The 19,483-nt window shown below is 36.4% G+C and overlaps 2 protein-coding genes across 2 annotated transcripts in view; both read right to left on the reverse strand.

Moving 5' to 3' along the window:
* The window catches only part of LOC106135976 (nucleolar protein 4), a 134,654-nt gene that overhangs the window by 94,165 nt on the left and 21,006 nt on the right, over positions 1-19,483 (reverse strand). The gene's annotated exons all lie outside the window — the stretch shown is intronic.
* On the reverse strand, positions 15,782-18,188 carry LOC106135978 (uncharacterized). The gene is made up of 2 exons (XM_013336404.2): positions 17,779-18,188; positions 15,782-17,700 (listed from the first exon to the last, which is right to left on the reverse strand). The coding sequence occupies exons 1-2, from the start codon at positions 18,118-18,120 to the stop codon at positions 16,987-16,989; spliced, it is 1,056 nt and encodes a 351-aa protein (XP_013191858.1). The 5' UTR covers positions 18,121-18,188; the 3' UTR covers positions 15,782-16,986.

A 19,483-nucleotide genomic window follows, 5' to 3' on the forward strand; every position in this document is an offset into this window, starting at 1 on the left:
TGGGAAATAATAGCACCAAATTTACTGGAATCTGGTGAAGAATTACAAGTTTGTGGATTCAGGAATGAATCACTTACTCAGTCTGTGTTGTTAGGTAGGATGAATCCAATATTGAAAAAGTCTAATACAGTAGTAGTCTAACAATATTGAAAAACCGTAAGACACCGTGTGGTTCCCAGCACTATAGAATAGATGACTCTTTTCCAATGGATGTCGTTAACGGCGACTAAGGGATAAGCTAATAAACGTAGCATTCTCCTTTTAGACGATGGGCTAGCAACCTGTCGTCACTATTTGAAACTCAATTCCATCTTCGCGAGACTGTTTTGCTCTGTTTACTCCGTTACGGGAGGGATAAAGACGTGATTATAATATAATCACGTCTTTATCTTTTTTACATACACACCTACATATTATGTAGGTGTGTATGTAAAAAAGATTATCAGAGTACGTATTTCGTTGCGGAGTTTTGAACCCTGTACGGAAACAGCAATGGCAAACTTGGCGACGATCGTATAACAGTCGGCAGAAGAACGTTGTGAGATCAAAACTAATAGGATCACATAAAATTATAGAAGTGAAATTTACTCCTTGCATTCAATACCCAGAACTGTTTTTCCGAAAATAAAACATATGTTTTAACCGACTTAATTTTTCCGGTGTGGCAAATCACCATACCTAATGGCAAAAAATCGTCGTATAACAAACAGTCACAAGAGCGTTATGAGACGAAAACTATTAGGATCACATGAAATACAGAGGTCTTGCGAACTGAAAAGGTGTAAAATAAAGACGATTCCATCGTAACTATAAGTTTATTTTTTTGTTTGTTTCCACTGCACGCGTTTTCTACTGAACCAATCGTTTCAAAAGGTATATTTAATATAATATTAGGAGTCTGGAAAAGGTTACTTTCATCTCGGTAAAATAAAAACTTAAGGTTCCGTAGGATTTGCGAAAAACATTGTATTCTTTTGAAGGTCACGGTAAATTCACGGGTGGTCTTAGAGTATCTACTTAATTATAAATAAATGGTGTAGGTAGGTGGTGTTTAAAAATCATCTAAATTCTCGATCCGCGAACATTCGATGATGGCGCTTAATACACTAAAGCTGCGGATAAAAGCTATTGTATTATATGTAGCTCTGAGTTGTAAATTTGGCTATTATGTAGGCAGGATTTGTCGTTTTACGCGAGCGCAGTTTGCGCGCTCTCTAGTTTGCGGTAGTCGAGAATCCTTTTCCAGCGATGATTGGCCGGCTGGCTGTCGCGTAATACACATAAGAGCGTTATGACGCAAGAACTACCAGGATCACATGAAATAACAGAAGTTATGGCAAACTTTTTAAAGTGCCTGATGCGTATAGAAATGGCATGGAAGTTATTACCCTACCTCAGTCATGTACCCTAGTACTATGTTAGTCCGTATAATTATGCTCTTGCAGTAAGGGAAATCAACATTAACCCTTTCCCTCCTTACGGTACTTAGAAGTACCTCCACATTTTTTGTCTTATAACTTAAGTACGAAAACACTTTATGATAACTACAACTGACGATCCTTCCGAGTACCGTTTCCGTAAGCCAATCACAGAGCGTTTTTTGAATTACCGCGTAATGTTGCCGAAAAATTTGAACAGCGAGTTACAACTTGTCAAACTTTTCGTCACTTCGTTGTGCGGTGTAATTGGAAATGTTTTATAAATAGAAGATCATAGGTAAGTGCTATTGTTTTTTACTATTTACGTTGTTTATATCATTAACTACATTTCTAAAAGCTGTTATAATGCATTATCACTTTATTTTATATGAATATTTGATAAAAACTGATGCGGACTTACAAGTACCGTCAGGTGAATTTAGTTTCAAAAATTATGGGTTTTTATAATACTTATACTCGATGAAGTGGATACTTTGTTTTATTATAGACGAATGTTTTTTTAATTTTTATTATTGCTCTGAACTATTTGCTTATTGTTTTAGCTATTGAGATGGATATTACAAACAATTCTGCTCTAATTGAAGCCCTGCTATTAGAAGAGTTTCCGGACTGCAACGAAGAGTCTGATGCAGGTGTGTCCGATGATGAAGTAGAAAATCTTCAACTATCCTCACCAAGAGGCTTCGATGAGGTATTTGAAAGAGCTCTAGACAGTGTTTTCGCCAAAGTTCCGCCATCGTCGCCGTCAAATGAAGATGTATTAGAGTGCATTAGAGTGAAAGGTAGTTTACTTTGATAATTTTTTCTCGTCTGTTGCTTTGCTTGAGAAACTGAAAACTGAAAACACCTACGCATGTGGAACTATCCGAAGTAATAGAAAAGGACTGCCGGGAATTATGCTCGCTGATTCTCAAATGAAAAGGGGCGACAGTGATCATCGGTTTTCATATTTAGACATTGGATATTGGAAATGGAAGGATAACAAAGTGGTTCATTTAGTATCTAATTTTCATGGAAACCAAGAGGCAACTGTGTCACGTAAAGAAAAAAGAGGATCCAAGTCTGCCATTATATGCCCTGTAGCTGTCAAAGATTACAATAGTTATATGGGCGGCGTAGATACCGCTGATCGTTTGAGAGCCCTTTACTGTATAGATCGCAAATCTCCGAAATGGTGGCACAGGTTGTTTTGGGGTCTTCTGGATATCGCATTTGTCAATTCATATGTCATTCATGGACTTATAGTGGAACAGACTACTGTAAAAGATTTTCGACGCTCTGTTACTCAAGGCTTGATGTCAATGAAAGATGCTGGTCAGAAAAGAAAGACTTCTACTGATAATACTGGGAAAGGCGGCCCTTCGAAACGGCGCAAATCTGACTATTCCACTATAAAAGACGTACGCTTGGGTAACAGAGGCATCCATTGGCCTACGTTCGTAGAGAACAGGGGAAGGTGTGAGGTTTGTAGTTTGAAGAAGATTCAATCGAAACCTCATAGTAAATGTTCGCATTGCAACGTGTTTTTGTGTCTAAATGAAAAGAAAAATTGTTTTGTTGAATACCACGAGGTTAATCTATAATTAAAAACCTATTAATTTAATTATTACTAAGTCATTATTGAATCTCATTACTTTTATAGTTTCTATCAAAGTTCCTAACATTGTGATAACACAAAGTTCCTGACGGTACTTTTAAGTCTAGGTCTCGGAAATAGTACTTCTAGGTATAATAAAAATCTAAAAAAAATCTGTGCTTTTCCTTTTACCTACCTTAATATGGTAATAAAGTTCAAAAGCAAAAATTCGTTAAAAATCACTACCCCGGGGGGAAAGGGTTAAGAAAATGCACATTCAAGTCAGGCTACTCACTGCTCCAGAGGTGAGGAAAGATATTTTTTGCGAACGAAACGGTCGTAACTCATATGCCACCACCATCCAATCATTCCTATCTTCCGCAAATGCACAAGTTCTCTATAACAGTCGCATTAAAGAGCGTTATGAGACAAAAACTACTAGGATAACATGAAATAACAGAAGTTATCTCAAATTGATTATATATACTCGTATTACAAATTCATTGCTCGTTTAATATCTTACGAGAGTTTATAAGGTGAAATTCCTATGAAATTTATAAATTTGCGGTTCTTATTTTCCGGTGACATATACAAATATTGTTTGTTTAATAGGATAGAATACAAAATAAACAATTAAATATAAGATACTAAGAGCCCCCAATCAAATAAATGTGTTTTTTCCATATTTTTCCTCAATAATAATAACGGTAACAGGTAGACGCTCAAAATTTTCACATAATATTTACTTGTATACATTTCAAAATAAATAATTAAATAACAATAAAATAATTAAAGGGGGCTCCCCATACAACAAAATAAATTTTTAAGCAATTTTTTGGTCGATTTAATAAACAGGTAGAAACGTGGAGATAAAAAATAAATATGTAAGTAAAAAATGTGATGATGATACGGGATACTTGGCCGGTTTTTTTATGTATGTTACGGCATATGCTACTAATATTATAAATGCCAAAGTTTGCGAGTATGTCAGTATGGATGTTTCTTACTCTTTCACGCAAAAACTACTGAATATACCGATTACGATGAAATTTGGTATGTAGGTAGCTGAAGACTCAGAATAACAAATAGGCTACTTTTTTTACTTACCCGGAGTTCCTGCAGGATTGATAGGGTTTCCATGCGGACGAAGTCGCGGGCGGCCTCAAATATCAGATAATTATAAACCAATTCGAAATTATTTTTTTTGCATTCGAAGAGTGTCTTTGTGGTCCAATAGAAATTTGGATAAGTACTGGTAACCATACTTGTAAATCTGCCGTCCTCAAACTTTATCAGCAGAAATGTGAAAGTGTTTGTTTGTCCCGTCTTTTAAAGTAAAACTACTGAACCGATCTCCATGAAAGTTTGTATAGATAGTGCGGAATACAGAGAAGGACATAGGAAGGATGTTCTGTTTGAAATGCTTCGTAGTACAAGTGATATTTGTGTAGAAAATGTTGGCCAACATTGGACGAACGGTAATTGTGACCAATGTTTGCCTTATACGGCCAATGAGCTAAAGGAGCGCGGTGCGGGTGGCGGGGCGGGCGTGACACGGGATCTGTCGGCGCGGCCCGTTCGTAGTTCGTCGCGTGCTTCATATAGCGCGACCCAACTCATTTTGGTACTTATTATTATATTTTGCGAACTTTAAGTACGATTTACATGTAATATTTTCAAAGAATGTCTTTAAAGTTGATTGATTCTGTTTATCATTTATATTTAAACGTATAAAAATTGGAATAAGGAACGTTCACATTACTAATATTTATCTACTAATAAAAAAAGCAATTAACTTGTCCCTGTGTACTAATTATGGGAACCATTTATTTAGCCACTGAGCCCAAGAGCCAGGTAGAAGGGGTAGATCTAAAATATCTTGTCTAATGTGCTCGAGTCATCCATCAAAAGGTCTCAAAAGCGGTTAACTTTGTAAAAATTCGATTCGACTAAGTGGACATTATAAATCGTTCTCCAAAAAATAAGGATACTGAGGGTGTAACTTAAACATAAATATAGTAAAGAAGAGAGCATTGTAAAAGGTTCAACCATCAATAATTTATTATAAAGAGATTTCATTTCATTCACAATGTCCCGTGTTTACTGAAAAAGAACTCTTTTGTTTTATATACAAAACTATAAAAAATGTGTAGCGAGCCGTGCGGATAATCCACCGAAAGTACCAGGCAGACAGAACACGTATGGATACTCAAATATTGAACGAGGCAAGCGGCGGCGGCGGCGGGCGGGCGAGCATCACGACAGGATACGGGCCGCGTTATCGCGCCCCCGCGGCGAGCGCGTCACCTTGTCACCGACCCTATTTAATGGGCTGCCGTGTACGCCGGCTGGCGCGTCTTGGTACTTTGATTTATGAGTCCTTAGTTACGCTCCGTGTAAGAGTTATGGTGGGTGTGTGTAGCTTTGATATTTTGCTCATTGATGCGTGGTAGGTTAATAGCCATTTCTGTAGCGTGTAATAAACGCTGTGTATACTTTTGTGTACAAAATAATAACGGAAGCCATATTAGAAATACCTTCATTATTGAGTAGACTGAAACTACAACTTTCTAGTTTTCTTTCTCTGCATACTTCTTTCACTTAATTCATATTCATGATTCTCTACAGGGAATATCAAAAAAAGGTTAAGTAATAAAATTATACAGAATAGGTACCTACCTCCAATATTAGAAGTTAAATATACTCTGTAGACTCTATAAATTATACTCAAACAGATAAGATTTTTAAGTAAACAACATAAGTACATAGCTTTCCTACAGTGATATATGTACGTACATAGACCATATCTAATTAGAAGGATCGTTCTAATTTAAGCTTTTATTCATATCGTACAATTTACATTACACCAACCACTTCCCAATATCAACAGAAATAATCTCACCCTCACTCAAACATAACTCCAAAATGAGACGAGCATCAAATGTCGTGTAATAATAACACCCAACGCATCGCGCTTGCTGACACCGCAGAATATATACCTCTCTAACTGGCACGTAGCTGTTATAGCTGTAGGTAGCTGTTATGTAGCACTTATACAGTTGTAGGCTGTGGCATTACAGTCAGGCGCCCCAGTGCTTGTATACGGCTATGACGACGGCCGCGCCGCCCGGCAGTCGCACCCACTAGGGTTGACAGGTGGGAATTTAGCTTTTATTTTTATTAAGTGAATTGAATCAGTATAATTTACTGTGAAGATATTTTGTCGATCGAAATTAGAATTGATTTCGTTTGGGTTTTGATGATAATATTTTTATAAGGGTTTAAAAAAACAATCTTGCTTGAATTCGCCACAGCTTTATAATCTTCTTTACTCGTATTACACATTTTCTTTTACGAAATAGTTAAATAACAATTTTTGTTACTTTTAATAGTTTTATTTTTAATAGTCTATTTAATCTTGAATCTAAAATGCTTTCGATGCCAGATCCAGTTAAATTTTGATGAATAAGTATGGTAAAAATAAAAATTAAGCTATGGTACCTATTATTAACGTGGTAACCCTATTGAAAGCGCCTGTGGGCCGGCCGCGCCCACCGACACGGCTTCTACGCGAGGTGTGGGATATTCTTGTATTATTATTTTTGAGGCCACTCGAACTCGGGTTGTTAAGTTCGTTTTTTAAGGTATCGAAATACGGTTGAAGGTGACGAGCGTGGCACGGGCAATATAGCTTGGAAATAATATTTTTGTAGCGCAGTAGTTTTATGTTTACAACCATTTTTCATTATAAATTCAGTTTGAGACACTATTTAGCATCACAGCAATATAATATACCTACTTATACTTGTGTGAATAGAAGACTGATTATTGGAAAATGTCAAATATATACATATAATCCTCATCGCACACTTTTGGGCTGAATGAATTGTTACCCTCGCTATTTTCTTTGAAAATACCTTTTTTATGAAGTTCCTTTAAAAAGCACCTATTTATATAAATTAAATATATAATAATTGTGAAAACACTATTCACAAATGTATCATTTCAAGATAAAGAGTAGATTTCGTATTGTAAGAATGCTCTGAGAGCTGATTATACAAAAAGGTCGTTAATAAAAGCATTATCATCGCCTACTGAAGCGCTAATGGTCGAACCCATTAATAAAGTAGTAGCTTGTAATGGTGGGATTTGTTGCAGTCACATGGAGGTATTATTAAGACTCATCATCATCAACAGTCCGTGCTCTTGAATGTCAAATATTAGTTCAGTATCCAATATTATAATTTCTGGTGTATGTAATGTTAGAAAGTCGAAAATTGGTTGGTATTTAATAGATTCAATATTAAAAACATAATATCCATACATACATACATACATACATATTGTCACGTCTATATCCCTTGCGGGGTAGACAGAGCCAACAGTCTTGAAAAGACTGAATGGCCACGTTCAGCTATTTGGCTTTATGATAGAATTGAGATTCAAATAGTGACAGGTTGCTAGCCCATCGCCTAAAAAAAGAATCCCAATTTTGTAAGCCTATCCCTTAGTCGCCTTTTACGACATCCATGGGAAAGAGATGGAGTGGTCCTATTCTTTTTTTTCGTTGGTGCCGGGAACCACACGGCACACTACATAATATCCATCATGTTTAAATAGTCAAAAGAATGAATGAAAATTAACTTAGCGATAGATACAATTGAAGGTATTGCTTTAGAAAAAAATATTCTGAAGAATTAAAACATTCGCTACTTCAAAATCATGATTCAATCATGACAAAGTCAGTAAAACCTCAAAGGCAATAATAATAACAATGTGCAATGAAACGCCACGGTTTTTTTATAAGCAAGTTAATTATACACCTCACGTCCAACTTTGTCGTCGTGACACGATAGGTGTGTAATAAAAACTTGTAGGCCGTATGCAGGCTTTGTTTCAAATGTTTAATATTAACTTAATTTCAGGCTAGCTAGGGCTATCTATGTGATTTTTCTGGTTAATATGTCAAATTATTTAATAAATAGGTATGTTTGTTAAATAATTTGTTAATTAATCAATTATGTCGGCCCCTGTGGCGCAGCGGTAGTGTGCTTGCCTGTAAAACATAAACGCCTTCCGTATTCAATAAAGGTACTCTTTAAGCTCATAAAGATCATAAGCTCAGAAATAAATTCGTGTGAACTAACCGTTGAAACTTAGTTATAGTGGACGAAGCTCTATAGCGTGTTGAAAAAAAAAGCCGACTTGCGGATTGCATAAAAAATGTCTGGGCCGCGCGGCGGGCGGCTCTGACGCTGGCTCTAATGACGGCGCGCTCCACTCGCTTGCTGAATAGGGCCGCAAATGATTGTTTTTTTATTATTTTCAATGATTACAACTAAACTTAAATATTTTTAAAACTAATTTATATTAATTTTTGATTTATTTATCCCTGACATTTGTACAAGTAACAGTTGTTAAGTGATGGTAAAATAAAAATACATAAAGTCGCGTCGACCTCGCAATTACATTTACCACCACTTTCATAGTTTATGTCTTGAAAAGCATTAAAAGTATTTTAATGCCTAAACAAACTTAAAAGATATTTTATCTTTTTTTATTCTTAACTAATTACCAGATAAATTCTGTCTACAACTATATTTTCGTTTTCAATAACACTACTCTTCAATACTATTGTTGACCAATAGAAAAATTACTTTTACAGATATTTCTATTTCGTTGATATATTCTATAACAAACTATCACTGAATTTGTAAGAGGATTATGCATTTCCACCAACTAAGATCCAATTTTGGTTTTATCAAACGCTTCGTTGAATCTGACTTTACTGGGACCTGGTTATTGGTGAACCTCAGGCTCAGCAATATAAAATCATGTGTATGGTGGCAGCCCTGCCGGCGTGGGTGCGAGCTCGCCTCCTACATATTTAATTTGCCCGGACTGGTTTCTGTCGGGCGCCGTCGCCGCGCTTTGTTTCGTTATGGCTTTATCGTCTGTGTGGTTGATGAGGAATCACTACTTTATTGGTGTACTAGCTGCTGGCCTGAATTCACATGCTTGGGATCTGTCAAATCAAAGTATCTAGAAATGTATGTCGGACTGTTCAAAAGTGCTATATAAATCTACTAAAAGGATATATTTTAGACATTAAACTGAAGTTCATTAGGTCATGTCACCGCTAGATAGTGACACCAAATTTTACAAAATATAAATAAATACATCTGAAAACTTATCATTAACACGTAACGTTCTTTACCAATCAGTTGATTTTCGATTAGTCAAAATTGAAATATTTGTAGACGGTTGGAATATCTTGAATTAAAATTGTGTGAGAAGAAATTAACCAGCTTTCCATCCACCATCTATTCGAATTAGGCATAAAGCGTGATTGAATAATAAAGATTCAAACATTCAGATACGACGAATAAAGAGAATATGAAACTCTTCTTAGTATCAAATAAAAGATATGACATCATTACTTTACTCGCCTTAGCATCCTTCCTGCATAATCTTTAAAGCTTAAGCCGAAAAATCTCATCAGAGGCATGAATTAAAGAAAATTATACAACTAAGGTTAAGTTGGAAATTGCGGTAGCAAAAATTTTAATAATAAATACTTATTTTGTTTTTAGAAACTAAGTACTTTCTGCATTAAAATATTCTTCGTGGTTAATTGATTTAAAATGTATCGTTTTCTTATGATATCTTAACTTGGTTTATGCCATATGGAAGATCTAGAGCAATTCGTTATAGGTACCAATAAAAATGCAATAAAAACTCATTTTTATTAAAATTTCGCGTTGCTCTGGTCATATTGTAATATCGTTTCATTACTACCTCATCAACAATACAAAGAAACATGAATTTTTAGATATAAATGGAATTAAAAAATTTCAACGCGCTCAGTAAAATATTTCATAAATATAATAAACCTGAATACTGTCCATAATCAACTTGCCACTTTATAACTCGTGTATTCAATATACATTTCGTCCCTATCAAAGTGCTAGTGCGGGAAAAATGCCGGCAGCCGACACAGCAGGGGTGAAGCCCGAGGAGGGTAAGTTAAGAAAGGATGTTCAATCTTAGGGGGACAAAGAAAAATACATGATCCAACTTGACCGACGTTATGACTGAAAAATTGATGACGACGTAACAGAAGCTATGGCGCAGTTTATAATCTTGCTACATTTTTACACAATCACAGCGATAACAACCAAATTAAGATTGTATTACATGTTTTTAACGATATGCCAACAATCAAAATAATATTATTAATACAGGGATTTTTTCATGAGATCGATCTCCATTAAATTTTGACACACAATTTAAAAGTTATACATACAAACATACATACATATGGTCACGTCTATGTCCCTTGCGGGGTAGACAGAGTCTTGAAAAGACTGAATGGCCACGTTCAGCTATTTGGCTTAATGATAGAATTGAGATTCAAATAGTGACAGGTTGCTAGCCCATCGTCTAAAAAAGATTCTCAAGTTTGCAATTGCCTATCCCTTAGTCGCCTTTTACGACATCCATGGGAAAGAGATGGAGTGGTCCAATCCTTTTTTGTATTGGTTCCGGGAACCACACGGCACCGCGACTTTTAAGTTTTAAAGTTATAAACAACTAGCGACCCGCCCCGGCTTCGCACGGGTGCAAAATTATAAATGTTATTATACATAAAAACCTTCCTCTTGAATCACTCTTCCTGTTACAAAAAACCGCATGAAAATCCGTTGCGTAATTTTAAAGATTTAAGCATACAGACAAACAGACTAAAATAGCGACTTTGTTTTATACTATGTAGTGATGCAATTCTCACCCTACACGAATAAAGTCCCGAGAATACCGTCTGTGATGGTGCACCCAGCCGGGGGTTGAACGGGGCGGACGACGAGTTGGCGTAATCCCTTATCGCGACCGCCGACCGCGCATCGACAATTATAATAAAGAGGCGCGGCGGCGTTGTTAACTAGTAAAGTACGTGTTTTGTGCAGCTAGTAATGACAGGAGTTTTAACATTTTTGAGCTATCATTGATAAAGATAACGGATAAGGTTGGGTTGAGGCTGATGCTCAAAATATTGGGGAGTCTAATATTAGGGTTTAATTCACTACTGTACTGCGAGACGTTAGTCATAGTTATAAAAAATATGGTTTATGTAATAGTCGATGAAGATTTTGAATTTATTTAAATTTTATATTCATATGAATCGAGGTTTAGATAGCGACAGATAGCTAGCCCATTGCCTACATGAACAATCCCAATTTTACAATGCTTTCTCTTGATTGAATGTTCCAATCTGTGCGAGAGGGGAAGCAGCTGGCATACACTATGTATTTTCTTCTCTATTATAAAAAAAAATTCAAAAAAAATTCAAAATTTTTTATTCATTATTATAGGATACTATTATATCGCTTAATAATTGTCGTATGGTTTAACAACTTGGTTGACGTCAAATAAATTACTTAAAAACTAAGTTTACTGCCGCTTCCAAAGCGTCAGTGCAGAAGAAGCGGTAACAAACTGCACTGCAGCTTTTTCTTCAACAACGTCAACTTCACAATATTAAATTATACTTAGAATAGAATGTGGACGGGAGAATACATTGTTCACGGGAGATTTATATATTTATGAGATTTAATATTGAAAAAAGAAAAATATATATATGTATATATATATATATATTTTATGGATTGCCAATTTTATAAAGATTTATGTACAGATCGATATACCAGCATGGAAGCTTGCGTTAGATGAACATGCTTATTCCCTTAGTCGATTTTTACGATATCTTTGAGTAAGAGATGTAGTTGCCCTATTCTCAATTCCCAGAAACTGCACAGTGCCGTATTGGTCGAGTATGCCGTTAAGGTAAAGTACCTATTGGCGCGGAAGAAAAATAAAACTAAAAGTATCAAGATGATTCGCTCGCGTATCTACAATACAGGACATCGCGGTCAGGCTAGCTACCGGCCGTCCCACTAAAGGCCGGTCTCCCCCTCCCCTCCCCCGCGACCGGCCGCTTTCACACGTCCCGCACGAAGCTCCGTAGGGTTGTGTCGATATAATTTTTTTTAACAATATTTAAAGTTCTTTTTTCAATTGTGAAAATGTATATAAGTGTACGCCAAATAAAGAATGTTTAACTCGCATTTTTCTGGCATTGCTCGCTAATTGTAGGGATCCACGGTAATTTAAATTATTACAATGTGTAAGATCGCACAAGTGAAACCTAAATATGGGACGGATTTTGCTGAAATTTCAATCTCTAAAGAAGGATTCTTAAACATTCCAAATTTATGACATTGTAAAATTTTAAAAATTACATTAGGTTATTTGCAACTCGGATTAATGTAATGTTTTCGTTACATTTGCAACTTACTATCTCTAAATAGTGACAAAATTAAATAAAGCATCAAAAAATACCAGATCGCCTTTCCACCAAAAGGCAGACTAAGAATTTAATAAAGAGTCCGTATGGAGCTTTAGATGTTGACATTTCATCTTACTTTGTGTAGAAATGTCTTGGAATCTGGCAAGATTAAAAGTGGCAGGTGTTGGTCAAATAAAGGTACACTAATGTCCCGGCAATGCTTGGGGGATCTCGGGACCTCAATATTAAAGTTAGATTGGACGCTAGATTCTGTTGTGAGTAAGAAAATATTTTGTTTTTTTGAAGAACAAATGTCAACGTTCACGTTTGGCGACAACGTTCTTAACGGGTGCAAATCAGTAAAAACACATTTCAGTTTTTATAATCGATAAAAATTATATTACACATTTTACAGTTTTTTTTATTATCATAATTAATTGTTTTTTAGATGAGATGTAAATTGTAATAAGGTAAAGTTCATTTTAATTAGTTTTCAATTTATAGTACTTCAGTAGATATTGAAATAAAACACTTTAAGATCACAAAAAAAACATAGACTTGTTTTCCTATAAAATCATATCTTTTCTAAAGAACAATTCTTCTTCAGCATTTATTTGCTCACTGCTGGGCGTATGCCTCTCCAATAACTTTGCACCTAGCTCTAACATAAGTTTTTCTGGTCCAGGTTACCCCGGCTTGCTTTTTTATATCGTCGAATCGCGAAATAATCGAAGCGGGTTAATGGCCTGCCAGAATTCATCCATCTAAATAATTCTGCACATTGCGTTGAGTTGAGACATATCCATACGAATTCTAAGGTGTTCGTGATATATAATCATAATAATGCACCTCACACCCAGCAATAATGAATGCAAATGTTACATAGCATTCTAGATCGTGCCATTTTGTCGATCAAATGTTGAACCCATTTGGAGTCAGAATAGCTTTCAATACCCATTCCATGGTGTTATAGTCATTGTCTTTGATACATTCATATAGTCACGTCTATATCGACGACTTTATGATGGAATTGAGATTCAAATAGTGACAGTGTTTAGGACTAATATCATCCGCATTCAAAATTTTCTTATTTGTTTACTTCAACTATACTGCTCATAAAAGAAGAATCCCACGTTTCAGGAAAGGTATGGAGTGGTCCTATTCCAAAGTACCAGGAACCATATGGCATCAAATGTAAAATAATATTAAAAGAATATTATCCAAATACTCATCAAATATACCAAGGTTGATAAAAAAAGCTGTAAGTAGTTCGTATAACTATAATAATTAACCCTGCCAGTCACCGCCCACCCGTCCTGTAGGACCATGTGTATGTATATTAAAAAGCTGATAATGACGATAAAACTAACAAACATTCTACTCTGTCAAGAAAGTAGCAGGAAAAGATCAATAATACACAAACTGTTTGTTATTCATCCAAATTTATTTTATCACCTTCAAAATATGCTCCTTTAGAAACGATACACTTACGCCAACGAATAATCCAATCATCAAAACATTTTTTAAACGCTGTTTCCGGAATTGAGGTCAGTTCTCGCCGCGAATTCTCTTTTATGTCTTCTACCGATTGAAAGCGGGTGCCACGAAGTGGTAATTTAAGTTTAGGAAAAAGAAAAAAGTCGGCTGGAGCCATATCTGGTGAATATGGTGGTTGCTCGATGGTATTTGTTGAGTGTTTGGTTAAAAATTCGTTCACAATGATGGCCTTGTGCGAAGGTGCATTATCATGGTGCAAAATCCAAGAATTTTCTTTCCACAAATCTGGCCTTTTTCGTCGGATTTGCTCTCTTAAACGCCGCATAACACTCAAATAATATTCCTTATTTACCGTTTGACCTTCCGGCAAGAATTCCGAGTGCACAACACCGCGATAGTCAAAGAAAACAGTCAACATGACTTTGACTTTTGAACGACTTTGGCGTGGTTTTTTCGGTTTCGGTTCAGTTGGAAGGCGCCACTCCGAAGCTTGTTGACTAGTTTGCATGTCAAACTCGTAAACCCACGTCTCGTCACCAGTAACAATGCGTTTCATGAATGTTGGGTCGGAATTGACTCGTTCTAGCATGTCCTCAGCGACTCTCATGCGATTGAGTTTTTGAAAAAAATTCAGGTCTTTTGGGACTAGCCGAGCGGCAACATGTTTCATACCCAAATTATTAGTTAAAATGGTACGGATCGACTCGTGAAATACAGAAAGTTCGGTGGCTATCTCTCTCAAAGTTGAATGAGGATTTTCAGTCACTATTTCCTTCACTTTTGCGATGTTAACTTCAGTTGCAGACGTTGATGGCCTACCAGAGCGAGGCAAATCTTCCATCACATCTCGACCGCTTTTGAACGCTTTGTACCACTCATAAGCACGAGTTTTTGATAAAGTCGATTCACCGTAAGCCTTCTGTAACATTTTCAGTGACTCCGAACACGATATTCCATTGGCAATGCAAAATTTAAGACAAACTCTTTGTTCGATGTTTTTATCCATTATGAAATTAGCAATACACACTAGATATGATATAACTAAAAATAGCACTGTATTTAATGTAAACAACAGATGCAACTCAAACTCCGCGCCAAAATGGAAAACAGTTGTGCGAATCTAACAACAACAAAAAAAACAAAAATTTGAATTTGGAACCATAAATAAATAATCCATTCCCGATACTTTTCTGACTGAATGTACATCGCGTCTGAAGAACAAAGTAATTACGGATCAATATTATTATTAATTAAGTCAAATAAACTATAAGTATTACCATCAGTTTCGAAAGGATACATACATACAGTGATCAGATTGAAGGTTGGCTGGAAGAGATCCCACTTAGGGATAAGCCCGCCTTTGTATTGCACTGTTTTTATTTGTAATGTTTGTTTAGTGAACAATAAAGCATTTACTTACTTACTTGATCACACCTGTTTCCCGGAGGAATAGGCAGAGACTACATGTTTCCACTTTCCACGATCCTTGCATACTTTTTTCGCTCCATCCACATTCATAACTCACTTCATGCAAGCTCATCGGATACGACAGGATTAAGATTTGAAACTGGTTTTATTGTTGTCCCTCCAAAAATATTCAAACCTGACGGGCTTTTAGAACTAAATTTGTTTTGGAATTTCAAGTTAAGTTATCGAATGCTTAAAATTTGAGTCCAAATCAACATAAATTTTAATCATTCAATAAAATCATTTTCCTGTAATGTCTGAATAAAAATACAGTTAAAGCAATTAATGTATTTTTTTAATGGTTTGGTGTAAGGCTTGCAGAAAATACTGTGATTTTATTCTACTCAGTAATTAGCTTGAAATTGAAATTGGGCTGAAAACAGATCAATATAAATAAAACTTTTCAAGTAATTTCAGACATTTATAAAATATTTATTTTCAATAAATCACATCGTATTTACAATCTAATTGTGGCACATAGAACAACAGATAAATATATATCAAACATTTATTATCTGTGGTAGGTAACCGCTGCTGAGGTATTTTATTTATTAATACACACTATAAATAATCACAATTTCAACAAACTACTCTATCACACGTATAGCAATACCAGCTCTGTTCAAGGATCATTCATTTAGATAGAATAAAAGTACCGTTACTATAATCATAGATATATTGATTCTTCATCAATATAATTCAAGAATTTCAACCCACTTGTAAGTACTAAGTATTTTCTCTTTTCAGAAATCGATCAAAAAGTCATCATGATTTCACTCCAAAAGTCCAGAGATGATGTCAAAATTATTATAGTAAGATGCACTCTTTTTATATCATCTACAATCAACAACTCATTGATACATGTTTTTTTATCTCCTTAGGCGTCAAACACAAAAGTGAAAATCGAAAGATGCCATTTATATACTTTATATTATTATGCTGTCACGCACGTAAGTGTCTACTTTCATGAAATTGTGTTTGTAAATTGAGAGAAACCCAGCGTGATCAAATTTCACGTTGGTGAGTTAAATTTTCTAATAGAGATTCTTCATCTTTCTACTCGTATAAATGTTATCATAATACTAAAAACCAAAATTCTATACTAAATGAATGATATATCTTATCAGTCACATTCATTGATAAATGTCATCTATAAAAATATAAAAAATGGTCACATTGTCCAAATTCGATGAAAAATAATCTAACTTAAACAGTCTAGAATAACCAGTCCGATAAACAAATTATAAAAATCTTTAAAGTTCAAGGACATTCAGCGTTTACTACTAAAACAATGCCGAAACATATAAGTGGCAATACTATTAAATCCGTTCTTTTAAACGCCCGCGAATAGAAAGATATGTCTTTTTCTTTCATAAAATAAATAACTAACACAGCCAAAAACACCGAGATCTACGATAAAACACCAAACATGACTAGTTTCAATTTTGAAATCACATCGAATTCTTATCTGAGCAAGACAAAGTTCTCTTGTATTTGTACTGATTCATACTTTGTTATTCTAAATATCTACTACAATATTCATCTAAAACACCATATATCGACACGAAGTCATCTATCTAAGTAGTAGGTAATCGGTATACATTATGAGCAATCGTATCTAATTATCCCAGTCATCCGAGGTACTTCGTCTTGTCTTGAGGATTTTAATCTTCACCCTCAGAGCCTATAGAATATTCAGTTTTCAAATCCCTGTTCATATCTTCTGGAGAGTCGTTACGTAATGCCATAGCAGCTCTGGATGCGTAGCTACTCTGTGACGCCATGCTGGCTAGGATCCCGTTTGAAAGCGCTTGTACCGAAAGGGCTTCTTGCGATGGTCCAGCGTAACTGTACTGTTGATACACGGCTTGTATTCTCGCCGCATTCACCAGAGTTTGTATCTTCAACTGCGTGTCCAAAGCCAAACTCAAAGGCAATTTCCTCAGTTGACTCGCAATCAGTTTCCCGAACATTTCGAATTCATTCTCGTTTACATTATCAGCATGCTGGCTTAGATCTTGGGGCAAATCATTGTGGTCACCGTTGCTACGGTCGTCAAAGTTACTTTTTTTCTGTTTCGTCGGAATTGGATAAATGGTTGCTAAAGAGGTAGTGAGCGGGGTGGCAATGCCGACTGGAGGATTGAGAAAAGGTGCTGAAGTTGATGTTGGGAGAATACCGAATGGTGTGGTGGACTGGTTGAGGCCAAATGGAGTACTGGGACGAGGGGACGGAGTGTTCAATACGTAGGGAGTCGAAGAACGTGTGGAACTTCGACGTTTTCTAGGACTTTTCTTCTCCGGTGATTTACGCTCGCTCAAATCTTGCACTGCATCGCTGTCATCGCTAGCCGGAATCTCCAGTAAACTCGTGTCGACCTGTGGGCGATAAACATAAATTTATTCCAATCACGGCGCATGTGTAACGCGAGGACTGTAAACAAAAAGTAGTCTTACGGAGCTCGGTGTGACGATCGCCCGTAGAAACCTGTCTGCGTGCTCGAACCACGTGACGCTAGGCTTGTACGCATGCGCGCCAGCCTTCCTAGCCGCGCGAATCTTCTTCAGCTCCACGCTGTACGACGACCGTATATTTTTTATCTTGTTTTTCAATTCTTTAACAGTGACATCGACTAGATTTAACGAATTAATAATCTCGACGTAGCCCTGCTCCCTAATCTTCTTATTCTTGTAATGCTCGGACACAGGGTTCCACAAGTATTCGCGTTTTTCGTACTCGATGATCATTTGAATAGTTAGGTCCTCGCTCCATTTGGGATTGGCGAGTATGGCGACCATTTTGTTTCACAGCATGCTATTTAGCACCGAATACTTTGGGATTTTAGTTGTATAATTCGCGTGATTTCGTCCGTATGTACTAGGAGCGCAGAGGGTGCGGGCGGTTCGCATGCGCGCAGCATACTAAAAGCACGTACGTCGATGGGCCGGCACCCCGCGCGGGGGGCAGCCTATTTCGGGAGTAGCCGACATCACGCAGTCGCGTGCTTTGGAGCGTGCTGTTTCCTTCTCACTGCTCGGAGGCTGGGCTCGAGTGAAACGGAAGATTTGTGGCCGGCGGCGGGCGAGTGTGCGTGCCGACCTGCCGACAAGGGACCTGCCGCCCTCGGACAGACATTTGGACATAGATCGCGCGCGACTCGCGAATTTTTTGCAAAGCTTGTAGTCCTGCTGACATACTGTTACTGCTACTGAGTGTTTCTTCATTTTAATAGACAAAAAATATATTAGTTAGGAGTAAAAAAATCTCTCAAACAACCTTTCTAGACTGGAAAATATTGCATAAAAGATAAGTCCGCCTTTGTAACATCTCTGTCCCTTTTTTGCTATTTTGTATGTTTTACTTATATGGTACAATAAAATGTTTATCTATCTCCATTTACTAAATACTTTAAAAATATAAATGTTACACGCCAATATTTGCTAAAATAGTATCATTTCAGATTACAGGTTAATAAAATTTAAGTTATAAAAAAAATAAGCGTGATTTAACTAGTACATATAGTAATTTTTTTTGCATAAAACAAACTATGTAATTTAAAACGCATAGTGTATACGCCGCTCAAAACTGGATGATGCCTGTCGAGGTGCGGGCTTTGCTGGCGGCGGCCGGCGCGTTCCCGTCGGCGCATACCACGCACAGTCATTGATGTGCGAATTAACAAATGATCACTTTTCCCCGGGGCAATGCAGCTATGGGAATTAAAAAAAATATATTTATGTTCTCTCTTGAAGCAATTCAAGAAAATTCGACAGTTTTTTTAGGCCCAATGTAAGTTACTTACATAAAAACTTACTAACAGTAAGTAACTCGTTTTTGTACAATATCAGAATTACAAAGAAAATAGGTAGAATGATAAAAACAATCAATTTGCATAATAATAAATAGAAACAATTTAGTTAAGTCTCCTTCTCAATGAAATAAACGAATATATTATAATATAGCTCTTGGGTGCGCTTTTAAGTATATACATTTTATTTTATGTGCACAAAACGACATTTTCCAGCCAGATTGCAACAAAAAGTAAAATTCAAAATTGGAACGCCATGCACGCGGCTCAAACATCCGCCAGCCGTGGCGGGCCATTTATCCGTGAGCGTCTCATGTAGGCCGCCCGGTCGCGCGATACGATAACCCGAGTGA

Source organism: Amyelois transitella, chromosome 24 (assembly GCF_032362555.1).
Source record: "Amyelois transitella isolate CPQ chromosome 24, ilAmyTran1.1, whole genome shotgun sequence".
NCBI lineage: Eukaryota > Metazoa > Arthropoda > Insecta > Lepidoptera > Pyralidae > Amyelois > Amyelois transitella.

What these genes read in the sequence shown, in the direction of transcription:
- LOC106135978 (XM_013336404.2), bottom strand. Translation starts at nt 18,120, where the DNA reads ATGGTCGCCATACTCGCCAATCCCAAATGGAGCGAGGACCTAACTATT. An exon ending in CGATCGTCACACCGAGCTCC is followed by an intron (nt 17,701 to 17,778) that starts GTAAGACTACTT and finishes TATCGCCCACAG; the next exon opens with GTCGACACGAGTTTACTGGA.